This window comes from Clinocottus analis, unplaced genomic scaffold (assembly GCF_023055335.1).
Source record: "Clinocottus analis isolate CAN_PGR_092001 unplaced genomic scaffold, fCliAna1.0.p SCAF_2, whole genome shotgun sequence".
Lineage (NCBI taxonomy): Eukaryota > Metazoa > Chordata > Actinopteri > Perciformes > Cottidae > Clinocottus > Clinocottus analis.
In genome coordinates, this window is record NW_027175931.1 from 7,217,637 (window position 1) to 7,237,216 (window position 19,580).

At 39.5% G+C, this 19,580-nt stretch overlaps 1 protein-coding gene across 2 annotated transcripts in view; it reads right to left on the reverse strand.

Annotated features, from left to right (window-relative positions):
* Positions 1–17,785, reverse strand: part of si (sucrase-isomaltase) — a 64,918-nt gene extending 47,133 nt beyond the window's left edge. The window contains exons 1-14 of one of the 2 annotated variants that reach the window (XM_068584673.1): positions 17,662–17,785; positions 14,849–14,934; positions 14,438–14,558; positions 13,087–13,196; positions 12,563–12,714; positions 10,201–10,372; positions 9,617–9,716; positions 8,959–9,071; positions 8,688–8,813; positions 6,611–6,742; positions 6,089–6,208; positions 2,631–2,744; positions 2,096–2,180; positions 1,345–1,462 (exon numbers count right to left, since the gene is read on the reverse strand). In XM_068584673.1, the coding sequence (XP_068440774.1) occupies positions 1,345–1,462; positions 2,096–2,180; positions 2,631–2,744; positions 6,089–6,208; positions 6,611–6,742; positions 8,688–8,813; positions 8,959–9,071; positions 9,617–9,716; positions 10,201–10,372; positions 12,563–12,714; positions 13,087–13,196; positions 14,438–14,558; positions 14,849–14,934; positions 17,662–17,785 (1,673 nt within the window). Of the gene's footprint in view, positions 1–1,344; positions 1,463–2,095; positions 2,181–2,630; positions 2,745–6,088; positions 6,209–6,610; positions 6,743–8,687; positions 8,814–8,958; positions 9,072–9,616; positions 9,717–10,200; positions 10,373–12,562; positions 12,715–13,086; positions 13,197–14,437; positions 14,559–14,848; positions 14,935–16,311; positions 16,426–17,661 lie in introns of those variants that run through there. The other variant, XM_068584675.1, reaches the window with a different exon arrangement.
* Between the last annotated feature and the right edge of the window lie 1,795 nt (positions 17,786–19,580).

The window sequence follows — 19,580 nt, forward strand, 5'->3', positions numbered from 1 at the left end:
GAAATCTCTCTCTCTCTCTCCCTCTCTCCCTTTCCCTCTTTCCCTCTCTCCTTCCCTCCCTATCCAAAGGGCCAGTGTGTTACAACATTTTGATAAAAACCCTTGTAGCGCTCCCGTGAGACATGTTAACTGTTCCTTGCTACTTTTTGACCTCAACATACAGTATATGATATATGTCTGCATCATTGGCTGCGCAATGCATTTGTTTAGTGTTGTTTTCCATCAGATGAAAAACCCATTAGTGCAGGTGTGTGCTGCTTTCTAATTGATGCAATTTCCCGTACCATCACCATTAGTGCATATTAGGATTCCGGCAACTGCAGCCAACTTTAGCCTTGTGTGAAATGACTAGCTGGGGGCTCGGAGACTAAATAAATTCCTGTACCAAGATAAATGTGACTGCAGCTTTTATACCTCTGTGACATTTAAGTGGTTTCTGTTTTGTGCAGCACTTGCTCATGTGCCAGGCAGACTTCCTTGACTGCAGAATGTTCATAGCCTTTTGGATTATGAATCTGATCTTGTGAACCTTCTCTGCTACTCTCATTTTCAAATTGCTGCGTGCTTGTTTTTATGATGGAAACAAAAAGAGATTAGCTGCATTTTAGGCACACCTGACTCATCTCGATATCATTTGGCACCAAAGCACAGTTTCAGAGAATTGGCTAACTTTAGGCGGCGTACTTTAATTACATGCATTTACATAACTTGATTGTAGGATGTACACAAACTGGTGTTTGTACTCAAATTAGCGTGTGCTTCCAACTATCAAATGTAAATTGACTATAATAATATTGACTAATGAGTGTCCTGCACCTATATCTATAAATAAAGCTTAACCCAATTATAACTTGCTTAAAGCTGTATCAATTTTCATATTTTAATATTTATTATTATTATATCCGATAATCTCATTGATGCCTCTCTGTAGGTTTGTGTAAGTAATGGGCCCTTTAAAACAGTTTCAGCGCCAGACCCAGATGAGAGATTCATTCTCTCACCCTGGGATTCAAGCTCATTAAAACATATTTCTGCACTTATCACATGGGATATAACTTGAAATGGTCTGCAAGAGTCGCAGGCATTGATTTAGCCGAGGGCATAATTCACTGGGCTGCGCTGAACTGACAGATTTCTCCATTGCACCTTCTTCTTTTTCCATTTCAGCTCCATTACTATGTGGCCATTTCTCAACAGTCACAGATTCTACTGCACTTAACGCTAAAGATCCCGTGTGTCGCACTGTTTTGACATTACGCAACACACTTTGAGTTTGCCAATGGCCTCATTGCTCTGGAGGGGTGGCAGCAAGTTGGCGACCTAACTCCTTGTGAATGCACTCACTTTTCAGTAGCCAGCACCATAGAGTAGCCATACAGACTGTGGACATCATAGTGGTTCCCCCAGGCCTGCTTGGCATCCATACACAGAGTCTTACTGTACATCACCTCATCCAGAATCTCTGTGGGGAGAGAAAAGATGTAGAAGGTAAAGAGATCGGAGTAAGGTGAGCAGACGCATGGAATGAATACGAAATAGAGGATGCAGTGATGGAAGGAGAGGAGGGGAGGAAAACGGGCACAGAAGAAAGAGAGACATTGATATATACAGCAATAGGAAGTGGGAACAATGAGGAAATGAGAGACAGCCAGAGCAATGGAGGAACAGGATGACTAAGGAGGAGTGCAATAAAAAGGTGGCATCAGGGGAGCCTGCCTTTTCCAGTTATGATCATCCTGTCTGGGACACAGTTGGAATAAAAGACATGGCAGAAGAGTCATTTTCAAAATCCCTCACTGGGGACCCGCTATTTTAGATGAGTTTTCCTCTGGACCTGAACTTACTTTATGAGCTATTGTGATGGATTTATCAACTTGTGCACACCAGTTGGTCTTCAAATACAAGCCTTTGACATCCTCTGTATCTTTGCAGATATGTAGATTTACGACCGAAAGGCCAACTTGCAAACAATGCTGCCATGACAAAGCTTAGAGACTCAAATGTGTCTCTAAAGGAACATATACGTGGATATCAAAACTGTGATTGAAAATAAAATACTATTACGGCACAGAACTTATAAAGAAACATGTCTTACTTGGAGTGTAGGGAGGGTAGTTGAGGTTGTTATCACCACAGCCAGTTGTTGATCCTTTGTCAAAATTAGCCACCTCATTCATGTCCTGCAAGCGCATCAGCGAACATGGTTTCATAATTTTAATGTAATTAATTAAAATAATTCTAACTTAAATTTTGACTTATTTGAGGTGATCATCATAGACGAATATAATCTCTTCTATATGTAATATTGGATAAACAAAGGGACCTAGAATGTGCTATAGTGTTTGAAGTACAAGTAAGTGTGTTGCAGCAATCAGAATCCAAATTGTTGGACCCTTTAACAACATAATGTGATTTTCAGGCAGTTTTTTATTGGCCTGTGTTTCGTGCTCTTTATTGGCCTTCAATGTTCAACCCACAGTGAAGTAATTGAAACAATTTACAAAAAAGTAAGCTCGCTGCCCCTGTGTGTGCGTAATTGGCTGCCGAATAATTTCAGTCAGGATTTTGGGTTGGCGAACATCTAATCAGTGGAAACACACGTTCAGTTTATGTATTTAACATTGACTTACGATCCAGAGTGCGTCATGTTTGATCTCCCTGGAGAATCGCTCATACTCATCAACCCACCAGTCGATGCAGTTTTGGCTGGTGTAGTCTGGAAATACTGTCTCTCCTGGCCACACCTGAGGGGGAGAGGACGTGAGATATGTGTTTACAAGCACATTTGGAGAGTTTTGGAGCGAAAACCCTGAGAACATTGGTTTGGCATGGGAGCTCCCCTACTGGTGGTACTTACTGCTGATTTTGTTTTGCTAAAGCACAATGCTTTAGATTTTCTGAAGGGAAAATATCATTTTTGTCTTTGATTTTAAAAAAGCACCTGCAACATGTCTTTAATTAAGTGAGACGCAAGCCTCCACAATATCTTAAAGGTAAACAATATAAGGGAGCATGAGCACGATGGCGTAGGTGGAGAGAGCTCCCCTGAAGCAAAAACTGGGCCCATGGAAATGTCAGAGAAACAGCTTAAATATGTGGAACTGTCAAAGCATAAAGATCAGAATAGAGCTGAAGTACAGGAGGGGAAGGAATTGATGAGAGAAAGTGAGAGATGGAAATGGAGAATGGGGATAGAGAGACAGGAGGGTTGAAGAAGAGAAGAGTGGAGAGGAGGAATCGATAATGCAATAGAAATCTCTGGACGTGACTGTGTATTAGAAGTCGTCCTTAATGACATGTATTGAGAAAAATGATTAATCCACAGAGAAAGGCAGAGATTTCGCGAAAGTGTGTGTGTATGTGAGTGAGTAAGTGTATTTTTGTGTGTGAACCCTTTCTGTAGAGCACAGTAGATATTAAATCTCAAGGTTGCTCTACGCGAGCGATCTTTCTACCTTTACTTCCACTGCCAAAGACATGAATCATGCTTATGTATGCTCTCAAACACACAGATTTATAGGCAGATGTTTTTGGCAGGTGGTCAGAACTTCAAGGTCAGAGCTTATTGATAGTGCCTCACAGTTGCACGCTAACCTTTTCCAATTAGTACTTCCTTCTTTTATCTTTAGATTTCTGACCCTTAGCCGTCTACAGCCCACTTTCATCAAACCTGCTGGCTTTCGTCGCAGCATATCTCACTCTAGTTTTGTATATCTGTGTGTCCGTTTTACTGCTCTCCAGTTTGCCAAACCATGTCATCATTACCTGTCTCTCTGGTTTTCTATCTGTCTCTCTGACTGCCTCTGCTCCAAAAAAGGGACAGACAAAACAGGACGGAAGGTGGAAAGACGTCCGTCCTGTCTGTCCCTTTTTTTTACCCGGTAATCTCTTTTTGTCTCTTGTCTTTCAAGTGACTGACTTCCTGTGTACCTCCGTGTCACTTCAGCACTCAGAAAGACAGCCAGCCAGTTTGTATCTCTCTGTAACATTACTTTCTAATCTAGTATTTGGAACAGTGTCTGTTTTTCTGCACCCGCCTTTTTCCCAGTCCATGTTAGCCTATCTTTAAACCCACATAGACGATTTTCTCTCCTCGCTGCTTTGTTTATTGTGTGAGTTGGGTCCTGCTGTGATTTTACTTGCACACTGAAACATATGGGCCACCAGAAAAAGCTTTTATCTTTTTGCGAGCAATTAGCTGTCTTAAGAATAAATGCCAGCCTGCCTCTGTATCTCCTTTGTCACTGACACAACTACAGCAGAGGTCGATTTGCAAAGACCCCACTTTTTGTTATAGGACACATGCTTCATATGGAAATAAATTAGAATCAATTAAAATCCTACACATACAAAGAAAGCTCAAACGAGCAAGAATAGCATCTCGTTTAGAGAAATTGATACACATAGATGTACACACAGGCTGACTTTTTCCTTCTCTTTATCTCTCACACACACACCAGCACACCTAATCTGTGGTGCGTCGATGCGGAACATTTTAAGATTAAACACTAATGCGGAATCAATGCATATGTTTGACCTGTTATAAACGGCATGAAAAAGCGATTAGCCGAGGGACTGGGCCTAATCGTGTGCATAATCAAAAGCAACACTATAAAAGCATGGGAGCCGCAATTTTCAACCCCCCACCTCCACCTGTCTCTGCAGGGAAGAGCTTTTTAAGCATGTGCTCTGTGGGGAGAGGGATCAAAAAATAACAGACGGGATGCTTGAAGTCCCATTTGGGAATTGTAGAGAACCAGTTAAACATATGCTTGCATAGACACAGCACATGCATATATCTATGCGTACGGTGCATGCAATATTGTATAATGTGAAGGCTCAAATACTAAATGGCAAGATGGACCTTTAAGGCAGTTTTAATTTTTGTTACTCATGATTTCAACAAGGTCCTACATCATTTGAGGAGGAATCTCGCCCAACATATTTAAATGTATTCAGTTCATGCTCATCCTTGAATAGATATCCGCAGGCTAATATCCTTGTATTGCATAGTTTATTCGAACTGATCAGCCTACCAAAATATTGACCATACAAGGTATACTTTCTGGGATCAACAAGAATAAACTACTAGTAGAAACAACCTTCAAATTCCCTTTTTTTTCTCAAGATATATTTTTCCTACATTGGGATTATGTATTCTTTCATGTATGTGAGTGTGCATCCCTCTGTCTGTTTGTCTGTGGCTAATCTGGCATACTGCTGGACTTATCAGCCTTATATTGTTGTACTCAGTCACGTCCTGTATGCTTGAGTACCTCTTGTGGTTGCAGTTCCCAATGATTACTTTTTTTTTAAATCCTTATTGACAGCATATTTCATTGACTGTTTTATACCTCCATTGACTCATCACTGGCAGAAGTAAAAAAAAACTAAAAACTTAAATTTGCACACTTGATCCACTACGGATTATGAATTATTCCTCTCTTGATTGTCACATGGGATGTGTGCATATACTGTATGCGGACATCTCTCTATCTGTCTTTGTGTTGAGCCCTCTCCTCCACTAGGTCTGTGTTCGGTTTGCTGTTGCTTTGTCTTTCAGGCAGTGCATCGTTAGCTGATGAGCCACAGCTGAGCCTGGTGGGCGTGCCGGCTGCAAAGAAACACCACCTGAACATGGATGCCCGAATGCTTCCTGGATCCGATTATATGCTATTTGTTTTGTTTGTTTAGGTTAGTTTTGGTATTCTTTGTTACACGTCTATTTATCACTATCATGCCTCTACCCTCCCTTGTAATGATACTTTTTAATTGGGACCATGTTTAAGAATACACCAATAAATACATAACAATCAATAGACTTATCTATTATCGTCTTTATCTCTTAAAACTGCATACTCAGAATTGAAACCTTAACTGACTTAGGAAGGGTTTGAAGAGCGTTATTTGCTGCATTGGCATGGGAATGTGTTAGAATATCAATGTGATGAGCCTTGTCTACAAGCCGCAGACATCGTACAAACATCAGGAGGAAGTCAATCTTGGAGTATATATTTAAAAGCCACCAAGAGTATTGCCTCAAATCTATGCATGCTACATTTATTTATTTCACACAAATGCAGCTTACCGATCCTAACAGGGGAGTTGTCCCATCAGAATCAGTGACCCAGGCTTTCTTGACAGTCCCCCGGTCAAAGGCATCGTATGGAGCATTCCCGACCCTTTTACTGGTAGCTATTGCAGGATCCTAGGAGCAGACAAATAGACTTAAGAGTAGGACAGAATACAAATGTATTTAAAAGAAATAACTGTTAATGTGTTGCAAACTCATGTTAAAAAACAAAACCACTCTATATATACTGTATATATATATATATATATATATATATATATATATATATATATATATATATATATATATATATATATATATATATATGCACACACATACACATTACAGCTAGATTATATCAACATGACGTCACGGCTGCCAATATTTGGACAATAATACAAGAAGTACTATCAAACAATAAAGGACCCAGCATTGCAACGAACATAGTTATGTATTTGGACAAAGATGTGTACAGGTTACATTTACTGTTAATGCACATATCCACAGTTTTCTTCACTCACACAAAGTGCTTCTTACCAGGATGAGGATGTATTTCTGTCCCTTCGCATGAAGGTAGTCAGCAAACTGAGGCAGCTCGCTGAACTTGACTTTGTCATAAGTGAAATCTTTCTTATCCTCCATATAGTCAATGTCAGTGTACTGAATGTCCTGCAAGGGGAGAATAAGACATGCTCGGTGTATGGGCATTTCAGGTGCATGCAATACACACACACACACACACACATATATATATATATATATATATATATATATATATATATATATATATATATATATATATATATATATATTATTGATCTTGCATCAATGTAATGAATTAAAAATGACTCCTAGTGCTTCTTAAATTTACCCACTCATGTCTCCACTTCTGTGCATACTGTGAACACATTTAACTTCCTTACACTCGATCCCCATTTCTGCTATACATTTTTTTATAGGAGTTTTTTTGTAATAACTGCTATTTTGTCAGACCTACCTTTGCTAGATTTTTTTGTAGACCTGACGTGAGGGCAAACAACTTGGCTAATGTGCTGCTAAACCTTGGGAGGACAATGGGAATGCCCATTATTTTTATTTTTTTTCCAGGGTGTGACTTCATGCTTGCTCGGTCTCTCTGTTGTCTGCCAAAAAATATACTTCATATTGATAGAGCAGATGGTTTGGAACGTTCTGCCAGATCCTTTCTCTAATGGTAATCAGCTCCAGACATATTAGGGAGAATGTGATAATGCCCTCTGTGGTCTATCTAATGGTTATCAAATATGTCCCTGAGTACAGCAGGAGAGGAAGCAGCTGCATGCTAATGTCTTCGGATATGAAAGAGATTGAAGATTGAGACAGGTTAGAAATTTGTTTGGATTTCATCCTAAAATAAGAATTCAAACTGTGTCCTTGATTGGTGCAGTCGTTGCTGAGTTGTGATACAGTTGAAGTGTTTATGGGGACATATCAAGATTTGGATTAGAAGTTAACCTTTGTAATTAAGGAAAAGAAATTGCATCAAACATCAGAGCGCTGTGTGAACGGGACTTCACAAAGTTACTGTTCGCAAGCTCAGACGAAGATAAGCAGTAAGACTCATTCCCAAGAAAATGTCAACCAGAGCTGGTATTTATCAACTGTCTCAGGAGGGAAGAGGTGTTGGAGTAGTTTTAACATTCAGATCAGGATGAATGAGATAATGAAAGGAACTTGGTCGATTGATCTTTGATCAGCGCTAACATTCAGTGACGCTCGAAAAATAGTCGTCCTGGGATTGAACCTATATAGCCCAGAAGACTCTCCATTATTTGACAGAAAGCTGGATTACCCAGTCTAAGCTAAAGGCCATCCCTATCACTCTGACTGTCTGTCGAACTCCTGCTTCAACCTTCATATCACGTCTTCCCATATAGTGTAGTGGTTGAGGCTATTGCCTCTGGAACCACACGGTAGTGCATGAGTGGTTCAAATTTAACAAGGGGTGCTTAAGGTGAAGTATCGATTTTCCTCCCCCACCATCCCAAAAGCTATACAACCGTGGCAGCAGCTAAAATCCTGTATGCATTGTCACAACATAACTTCAGACAGTTGAGAAGCTTATTTTTTAAATACCTCAATCTTTTGACACTAGAGGTCAAATGCAAAGAGTTGTGAACGTTGTATCCCCAATTTGCATTTTTTGCTTCGCAAAGAAAAATTACATATTTTCATGTCATTGTTTGATAATGATTGCATGCTTCTTATACTTTGTTTGGATATTGTCACATAGTTTTCTTACAGATTCATCTTCGTCACAACATCAGCACCCTCACCTTACACCTAACTGGAATTTATTGTGATGATGACCACTGTGCAAACAAAATGTGACAAGTATGTTTATGCTGGAGTTTTACAGCATAAACATGTGATCTCGAGTGTGAAAGTTCTAAACATGAAAGTTCCAAACAATGCACCTGAAACAGTTATTTCACATTTCTTTCATAATAATATGAAAAACAGCCTTGATAGCCATTTCAGATTGACACACAGATTGACACCCAGATTGTCGGACATACTACATAATAAAAAAAGAAGTAAAAAAAAGAAGAAAAGCAAGCAAACAGGATCTTACATATGGGAGGGACACGGCCCGATTCCTCTCCACGGTATTCTTGACCTCAGCCAGGCTGCCATAGTCCCATCGAGAAAGCTGGAAGCCCAAGGACCAGTAGGGAGGAATGACAGGTCTGCCAATGAGCTGGACAACAGAAGTTGGACATATTATTGCAATTAATGTTCCCAGTCAACTCAAAAACAACTTTTCCACAACATACGGTGCTTGTCTATTCCTATGTACAGTGTATACATTTTTAAAGCAAAATAAATCATTATTTGTTCCTCACCTCAAGAAACTCCTGGACCACTTGTTCTGGCGTATCTCCAAACAGAATGTAGAAGTCCAGGACTCCTCCAATTGTCCTGTAAGTCACAGCAGGGGCTGGCTGCAAAGTCACCTCTGGAAAAAAGAAATGTGAAAAAATTAAAATGTTGCAAAATAATTCCCATTACCTATAGATCATAACCCTAAACATGGCTTCTCAAGCTATTGCGAACTGGTTTCACCTCCGTTTGAGATTCTGTTTTATCGTTGTTCAGACTACACAGAAACAGTACAGAAATCAGTCATGACAATTCATGAGAGGGGAAAAAGAGTTTGTATATCAGGAGGCTATAGACATGAACAAGAGAAACATGTCAGGGGGCATTACCATCACATTCAGTCATTTCCTTTATATAATAAAGAGTCATGTAATATTCTCTTTGATTCGTCAGCACAATTTTTTGATTGAGGCAACACTAAATCCATTTTTATTAGTAGGGTGAGGCATATCTGATGGTTCGTGCCCTTGAACCATTTTCAAATGGCTCTCGTTTCCCAATGTTATGTCTGTCTGTGCACGTGTATTAAACTATATGTTCTTTTTATGGTTTGTTTTTGAGTCTGTCAATTTCCCTGCGGACAGTGTCATTGCATGATTGTGTGTGTGTGTGCATCTTCACCCATAGCATTGCTGTTCATGAGAAAGACCCCAAATGACTTTCCACTCTCATCTTCAAGACAGAGGAAGAAGGGATAGTGTCCATAGAGGTTATGTGTTCCCTGTGGGTAAGAAAGAGGGAAAGGCGAATGAGGGGAGACAGGAAAGAGGTGGGAAGTGGGAGACTCATTGAAACTGAAGGGGCGACTTCACTGCCTAATCGGCTTACAAGGCATTCAAAAACAAACACGTCAGGAGCACACGTTAACATGACACTTGAACACTTGAACACAAGCGTGCACACGCACACGCGCGCGCGCACACACACACACACACACACACACACACACACACACACACACACACATACACACACACATCCTTGGTAGACCTGCATAAGCCTTTTAGCAAACAAACTGTCTGATGCAGCAACCGATAAACAAAAACATTATAGGGGTAAAAATACTGTACACATGCAAATACACTGAATGTATTATCTGAAATGTGCCGTTGTATGCATGCACAAGTGCATTTTAAACCATGCATAACATCAAGTTCAGTAGCATTAAAAGTGATTTGCGTATTTAATATCTTATATTTTCTCACCCCATTGGGGAAAGCATCTCTGGTGAAGATAGGCCAGGTTTTCCAGTTTGTGTCATGCTGATACCGTTGATGCACATGCTCTCCAAGGCCATAAATATTACTGGATGGAAGCTTAGCAGACATCTGTAGGTACTGGTCTGCAAACACCAGTGGAGCCATTGTAGTGTCAAACCTGAATGTGTTTGAACAAAAGAGAGGAAAACGATAGACAAACAAAAGAACTGGTCACCACGGGAGAAGTGAGAGGGCAGACAGAGAGCAAAGGGATGTGCAAAAAAAAGAGAGGGAGCAGGTGAGAGAACATGTGAGAGACAAAGACGTAAAAAAAAAAGTGAGTGTGAGACCCAGTGATACGACAGAGTGAGAGTGGGAGCGAGACCAGGAAGTGGCGAGAAGTTGAGAGCAAAGGGTAAGAAAGACCACCCCATCGAGCTCGAATAAGCCCTCTGGGTCACATTTCTCTCGCGGTCAAAACAAGACTTACGGTAGTAGAAATACTGAGCTTGCTCTGACTGTATCTAGCTATATAAAGGTATAGATACAAAATACAAAAGTTTCTTATAATAAGAGCTTTGTTCACATGAGCGTGATTAGAAGTATCACACACACTCACTTCCTCCTATGGCTATCTGGAGATATGAGACCTACATATATATTTAAAGATGACTTTGTTGTACGAGATTTATGAACCTTGTTATCACATTATGATCTTCCGAGTGGTCATGCAGTGCGCAGATAATTATGAAGTGATCATCAAATCGTTATAAAAAATATATTACATGCAATACTGTTTTTATAATGATAACAGCCGCCAAAGAAGGAACACAACAAAACCATTGGATCAAAGTGATGCAAAGACTGCAGTCTGGCAAATCATTTACTGAAATAATCTCTGAAATAATTTCTCTACAATTCAAGGTCGGTGCCAAAACTCAGGCAATACGAGTGAACACTTTACAAAGGTCCTGTGAGATAATTTAATTTGCTGGTGTGAGTGTTAACAAGGGTTTTTGAATTCTTGCAAATGTTTTTTGGAATTCTTGCAAATGGCAGAGGCCATTACCTGCCCTCAAAAAAGTAAGGTGAGTACCATTGTGGTGCCTGATGGGACCACTACAATGCAGGGAAGATAATTTCAAGGTGATTGACATGTGGCCCTGTAACGGCAGTAAAAGCAAAACATAGTTGGAGCAATTTGATTGCTGCTAATCTTAAAAGCAATCTCCCTGGCTCTGGCTGAAGATGATGTGAAGTGTTGAGAAAGACGATGCTGGTTAACACGGCAGAGTTTGTCAAGTGATACAATATTTCACCAAAAAAATATAAAATCTTAAAATTTGTGTAAAAACTCAGATATTTAGCTTTAAAACGGTTAAAGGAGAAGCTTACTTTGAAGATATACTTTGAAGATGAATGTTCACCTCGCAGGATATTAGTCATGCACCATAAATTTCTATCAGCTCTGATTCATAAATACAGAACACAATGTGCAAAGCAATGTGCTTATACATGTCGTGTATAAGGCCATGTGCTGGTATCCAACCTCGAGCATCATGTAATAGTAATGCAAACAGAAATGTGGTCTTCTCAAAAGCCCAATTTTTCACCAAGTGCCATATTTTACAGTCTATTGCCTCAACGATAATAATGGTTTCATGCTTTTTAATTGTGTTTGTGCGTGCGCGTGTTTCTGTGTGTCATAATCGAACCACGCAATGTTACAAGGTCTCACGAATTGGCCTGGTTTAACATGAACATAATAATAATGCATTTCTGTGGGAAAGTAACATGGAACATGGCAGCACAATAGTGGATTTCTGACATAATTGCATGTCATGAGATCCAAAGAATCAATGTTCATGTTTTGACAATTCTCAAATCCATGTGGTTTGTTTAAAAAGACAGTGAGAGAGAGAGAGAGAGAGAGAGAGAGAGAGAGATACAGAAAAAAGGTGAGACACTGAATGAAATATTCAAGAGTTCAGTTCGTCTTCTAATAACATTTTGGACACTAAGGCACAGGCTGTAGTTTGTCCCTAGAAATATATCCACACAGTCAACTGTGAACATGGCTTGCAGTATCTTCCTAATACAACTCCCCATAACAATCTCCTGCTACCATAAATATTTTAACCATTATCCCTCTCAACAGCTACAGCCATACAGTAGTACTGTATATATTCTACACACAGTATATGTAATAGACTGTATTGTAACAAATAGCAGAGCAATATAGTACGTGCCCGGATAGAAATATTGCTATTTTGTTAAATATACACCGTGTGTAGTTTGCTGTTTATTGTATTTCCTTCACAGTCCAGATGGAAAACAATGTGATATTGTACAATTACTGAGCACTCACAGGGCTTTTTTGTTCTCCTTCCTGCGTACAGTAAGACCAAAGGGTTTGTGTGTCATCTCCAGTGTGTTGCTGATGGGGCTGGAGGGGTCACTGGTGTGGCTGCTGATGTGCTCATGGGGGACTTCAAACCTCTGCCTGTGGGCATCATAGATCTGAGAAGAAAGAGGAGAGAAACAACAATACAGGCAGTGTGAGGGTGGCCTCATATTTCATGGTCATGTTCATACTTTGTTGTGTACATCGCTATTTTTGTCCTGTTTTTGTTCTGCACAGCATTTGTGTTTAACATGCTTTGATGAAAAATGCTCTTGAAATGAATTAGACGAGACAAGATTTATCTCACAGTTCCCTCTGTTGCTGTTTAAGTGTGTGTGTGTGTGTGTGTGTGTGTGTGTGTGTGTGTGTGTGTGTGTGTGTGTGTGTGTGTGTGTGTGTGTGTGTGTGTGTGTGTGTGTGCGTGTGTGTGTGTGTGTTAGAATGTAGTGTGAATGTGTGTAAGTAAAAAGGTGTTTATCGCTCTGTACCTTAAATCGGAGTCGATTGTTTGACTGCATTTCTGCATGAAATGACAGCTCTTGTATATCGGCCCCAAATAAGGAAGGAGAAGCCATTCTCTTCAGTCGTGCATTCATCACTGTAAAATAAACCACATGGGGAAAGGAGAGGAAAGGTTATAGTCTAGTTAAAAATATTCATTTTAGGAAATATATCACATTTAACTTCTTAATCCCCAAAATATAGATGGAATTACACAGAAAAAGTACTCTCATTGTGGAACTATAGTGGTTATATTTGCAGCCATTATTCCAATCAAAGAAAAGACAAGTTTTTAATTGAATTTTAGGTTGACATTTGAGAAATTATAATATTCACATTCTTGCTGAGAAGGGTTGGAAGACTGATACCACTCCCTTGTCTGTCCAGTACATATGAAGCAAACGTGAGTGGTCTGTTTAATTATCACAAAACGCCCCATTGGCATCTTGGCTCTAGGGAACAATTGTTGAATGAGGTGTGCCCCATCCATCAAAAAATGACATATCATTCCCTACAATGATGAGTGAACTGCAGCAATGAAAATAAATTGCAATAGTCCTCAGTTTTAGTACTCATAAAGCTCATCAGGTGAGCTTGGAAAAGAATATATTCAAACACTGATGTAGGGTTATACATTTACCAGTGTGATCAAAGGGTGCAATATGCTTTCAGAGTCCACAGTTATCCCGGAGGTAAAGGTGAGTAGTTTGCGTATTAGCCTTGAGGGATACCATGGCAGATTGTAACAATATGAGAAGACCATTAAACTTATATAAGGAGTGCTTTTATTATTTCTGTAATGGTTAAAGTCCCTGTTGAGTAACAATAAAATGCTCAGACAAAGCAAGATAAATTATTGTTTTAGATAATGTGTCTCAGAGTCTACAAGCGTTTGCCATTTTTCAATTTAACCAACTTTTGTGAGAAAAAAAATATCGGGAAAATGAAATATGTTCTCCTTTCATAAGATGTTCTTATGCTATTCAAGTGATGTCACGAGAAATATTGATATGAAACCTCCAATGTTTCTTACTGCTTTTGCACAATAACAGAGTTAACATAAGGCGGTGAAATCAAGCAGAAAATGGAAAACCTTGCATGCTGCAAAGTCAATCATGTTTTCTGATATGCCATCCATGTCATATTTCACAGAAAAGCTTGCCTGAGGTGAAGGCAGTGAAAAAGGAAAAAACGATGTGAGGAAGACAGACGGACAAATTGAGGAATGTGGAGCATTTAGAATTTGAAAATAAGCTCAATAGAAAGGCAAACATTTCCATCACTTTGAGTCTGCATGAGTGGAAGAGCAGAATAGAGAGAAGGGAAATGGGGATTTACCATAAGGATTTGGTTGCTCCGCCGATTCCACTGTGTATCCATGGTTGGTTGAGAAGTAACACCAGGGAACAAGTCTCTCGTTCAGTGGTCTCCAGCAACATCCACGCTGCTCACATCGCAGCTGTTCAAGTAGGGAGGTCTATGCTGTTATCATTATCGTCATCCACATTGTCATTAGTGTCATTGCTGCTACTTTAAACAATGTGCGTCACATTATCATCATCATTGTCGTTGTTCTAGTAATCATCATAACCAGGGTACCCGAAATCATCATGAACAACACAGTTTCAATTGTGGCAATGGTCCGAAAAGGAATTGAGTTGTAACGAAACCATTCATTTAGGTTTAAAAAAAAAATAAACTTCTCCCTGAACATTACTTTGCATTCTTGGAAATGCAAGTGACTCATACCTTTGAGGCTCCAGCATCAGGGAAACAGTCAACTCGTTCAGCCAGAGAAATGTCGGGACACTGTGGAACGAATACTTCAGTAGTTTCTGCCAAAAGATGAAATGTTTACTTGAAACAAAAATAAAATGGGACAAGTAAGCAACTTACTAATGTATAGTCATTTGAGCAGTGGGCTGATGATGGCACTCACCAGTAGACCTTTTTCACAGCAGACATTTTGGCATGTCATGATTTAAAAAGCACAGGTGAAACTGATTACATTAGTGATGGCTCGTTTCCATTATGTGTTCATTATTATTCCTGTCAGCCTTCATGTGCAATACCAGGATGACCCGAGTAGAATGCAGCCATCCTTCATGTTAATAAATACACCTGTTATTTTCTTACTATGACAAACTATCTGCATATACTGTATATAAGAAGATTATTATCATCATAACAGCGCACTGATCTGTAGTTTTGTGGCTTTTTATCATCATGTTTGTCTATGTTGAATATAATGTGTGTCAAGACGGATGCCTCTTTTTTCTATTGCAAACCAAGTCTGCCTACGCGTACACATTAAGTAGCCTAACCTAAGGAGTGAATATAGTTGTTGTGTTGCACCTGTCAATCATAAGGTAGCCATGGACTGAAAGCAGAGGTGTCAAACACATTTTCATCGTGGTCCACATCAGCATTATATTTGCCCTTAAAAAGCCGGTTGTAACTGTAATACAGTATAAACTACTCCCTAACATATTGTTAAACAACTGTCTTTGCATTTGATTTTTGTCTGTTAACATTCTACATGCATTTATATAAATGTAAAAATGTATGTCAGCAAATTTAATTTCTCTGGTATTATAACATAAATCCATTTAATTTAGGGTTAAGAAACCCACATTACTCAATCTTTAAAATAATAATAATAATAATAATAATAATAATAATAATAATAATAATAATAATAATAATAGAAGTAATAACAAAGATTAAATGCATGTTATAACATTAAATTTGTTCAAAGCATTTGTTTGTGACAGTTGAGAAGAAAATAAATCTGGTACAACAAATAATTGTGAGCTGGTAAGAAAATGTGTGACAGATGTGGGGGCACACCTGCTCACATACCTGTAGTACACTCGCGTGCACTGCTGGGAAACTCGTGCGATTCTTCAGCCAGAATGAAGCTAGCTTTCACAGCAGCAGCCATTTGGGCTGTAGCTTGTGTGAATATATTGTCAATACTGACATTATATAAGACATTGTCAATTGCAGTCTATCTTTTGATTCTTGGACAATTTAATGTTTTTTTGGAGGCTAAATTTAGCGTATTTGGCTCCGTGTTTGGCGTCAAAACGCCGACGTGAATTGTAGTCCTTCATCACCGACATTGCCTCGTAACGTAGAAGACTTAACGTTACCGGTTAGTCTGCTTGAAACACAAACAAGTATTGGCTTTCCCGTCTTCTTTAATTTACCTTCCCTCTGCATCAATCTTTATCTTCTTTGACATTTTGGGATTATTTTGTCGATCTTTTTCACTTAATCTTTACTTAAACGCCGATATAGAAACACCGCTCCCACGCGCTTCATTCGCGGTTCATTCGCGGGTCACAAAAATCAACAAGCATTGTGGGAAATGTAGTCTATGGTCAGGGTACACCGTAAAGCAGCGTCACGTTTAATTTTAAAACGATCATATGCCTTTTAAGATGTTGCGGACCATATAAAATGACGTGGCGGGCCTTAAGTTTGACACCTATGCCCAAAAAGCATACACCACTTTATCGTCGATATTACTCTCAACATACCTTAATTTACTAATTTAAAAAGTCATGCTGTATTAAAAAAAAGACATGCAACTATAGTGATTGAGTCCATAAACTCATATTCACAATGTTTACTGAGGTAATAAATCAAGTCAGAAGAAGGGCACTTTTGTCATAGATTCCAATACAATCTACTTCTTCTTGTAACCAGAGAGGGGCTATTGGCAAGTATATAGAATGCAAGTTCAAGGCTCTCATTGTCCTCACTTTCAGAACTGGTTGCAGCCTGGCTTTGAAAAAGATCGACTGAGAGAAATGAGAGTATAGAGGCAGTAGTAGTTATGATGGAAGAAAAAGAGGAAGTGGTGTGATGTTATGATAGAACCACATCCTCCCTGTGCAGGTGAATTGGTCAAAAACACTAACATTGAAACAGGGGAGTTCTTCTCTCATTTCAACGCTGGGTACCTGACCTGGCCATAACCCAGTGGATACAATTGGGACCATTTTGTCAAATTCAAAATAATAAAATTGTAAGGGCACTTTGTTTCTTGAACGACAGCTGAAAATAGGTTCTTTAATGAGCTTCCATGAGGTTCCACAACTATGCTCGAAAGTAAGATCAATCTAAGTTACCTGGAAACTGTGAAGGGTCTCTTCCAACTACTCCAAAGCCACACAAGTTGCATGTACATTTTGCACGTTTAAGTCAAATACATTTATAGAACGAGTTTAACCGTGCACCCAGCTGATGCACTGGAGCCATTTCCTGACCATTACCAGCTGACTCAGGTGACCACTTGGAACCAGCCAAGTCCTCACAGTCTCTACTCTGAAGATAACCTAAGTGATTCCAGGATATATTGGTGGAATCTAGCCTACAAAAGTCAACGTTGGAGTCACCAGATGGCATGATCGCAGACGTTTGCAGACGGCTATCAAACATCAACTGTTTACAAGTATAGGGATATAACATGGTGAAGGCTTTGGGCTCATGTTTTTTCGTTGTGTTAAATTCAACGTATGCATCTTCATGTATGTGTAAGCACGTTTACGTACCGTCTTTAAGGACTCCAGGTTCTCCGGTGACAAACAGAACTATAAGAGCGATGGCTACCACGGACATCAATGCGAACATGACCATTAGGGTCACCTCCAAACCTGAGAACTGCCTTCTCCCCATCTGACAAAAATGCACACATACACAGAGAGTGATTAAAAAGGCCAACATCATTAACACCCAATAATGACACCAAGTTTACTAAAGGCAAGGTCTCGAAGGTCTCAAACTTTCCTGCCTAATGAGGCCCATTGGCAGGACACACACTCACACACATGCACAAAACAATCAAACTATAGTAAACATGCACATATATTGCGTTAACCTTGGCCTTGGCAATAGCTTTGTAAATTGAAAAAAAAACACAAAAAGTGGTAAAAAAAAAATACATTAAGACTTTTAAAAAAAAAAGTAATACAGGGAGTCGACAAAACTGGCCGATATGCTGGGCCTAATCTTGCAAAGGCACCCATCATATCATTCAAGCGATTAGGCTCAACTCCAATGTACTCTTAGACACAAAAACAAGGTGAATGTGTGTGGGTATGTGTCTATTTAGGTGAATGAGAGGCTCATAGCCCTCCTGTTTAATGTGCTGTGAAGAGCAGGCGAGGGCAAAGAGAGACAGAGAGTCAAACGTGTGCTTGGCCTCCTGCACACCATACAGAAGCACCGACAATCACCTACAAACATGCAATGCAGCACCGAGGCACACCAGCAAACACATTCATTCAGTACAAACCTTTTAGCCTCTCTCTTCTTCCCTTTAGCTTCCACTAAGTGCCTAAAAATAGCTTCCTCTCATAACAGCATATCACTTTACTTCTCTCAACTCACAGACACTGTAATAGGTGCAGATGCACATGCTCTTCAAAAAAAGAAGAAGAAAAAGGCAGTGTCACTTTTTGGCTCCAATGTTTGGGTTTCCATGAGTGCAGGCAGTTTAGAGTATAATCTGATAGTGCATTTGAACTTTTACTTTTAGTTCACTGGTTACTTTGAGACACATCTTTAAAAGTTAATGTCAGCCCAAGAGGAGGTTTGCCACCTGTAATTATGTTCAAGGCTGACATAAAAAAAATGTGGGTCAGAGCAGTGTACATCTGAATAAAAGAATCTGTCGACACATCAGTATTCAAAGCCCTGAATAGAAACTGTTCCACAGGGCTGCATTGTAATATGCATTGGATTGTTTAGATTGGATTAAAAAACTGTATTAAGCAAAGAGCTACACCAACATTATCATTTACAAACTTGTTCAGTCTATCCACAGGAATGTGGATACTACTGCATAATACAAACATCTGCAAGCTACAGAAGGTTAAAAGAAAGTCTGTATCTGTAACAAGAAGGATTTCTAAGGTATTAGGTTGGATTTATTCATCGTTTTAATACGACGATGTTGGAGGTGTTCAAATATGAATCCCACCAGCGTCACAGTATTACCCCCAGTATCTTATTTTAAACTGTGGTGTATCATGAACAATGCCAGACGTGTAATATAAAATAAAGATTAGTTTTTGAGTTGAACAGGTAGACAGCCTGCAGCTGCAGTCTTACCTCGGCGCTCTCCAATGTTCAGGGCAAAGTGCTTTTGAGTTCAAGTGAGATAGCACCTTATAATCCACAGGATGTATTGTGGTCATAGGGGCTCACCACTCCTTTTCGTGCGTGTGTGTGTGTGTGTGTGTGTGTGTGTGTGTGTGTGTGTGTGTGTGTGTGTGTGTGTGTGTGTGTGTGTGTGTGAGATTGTGTGATTGTGTGTGTGTGTGTGTGTGTTTTACAGTCTGAGCATGCAGACCCCATAGCTATAAAAAAAAAAAAGTCAGATAACCATCTAGTATGAGAAAACAACTGCAGCCTAAAATCCACATATCGGCTTGTTGCAATCAATCCCGCAATCATGTTTGATTCCACT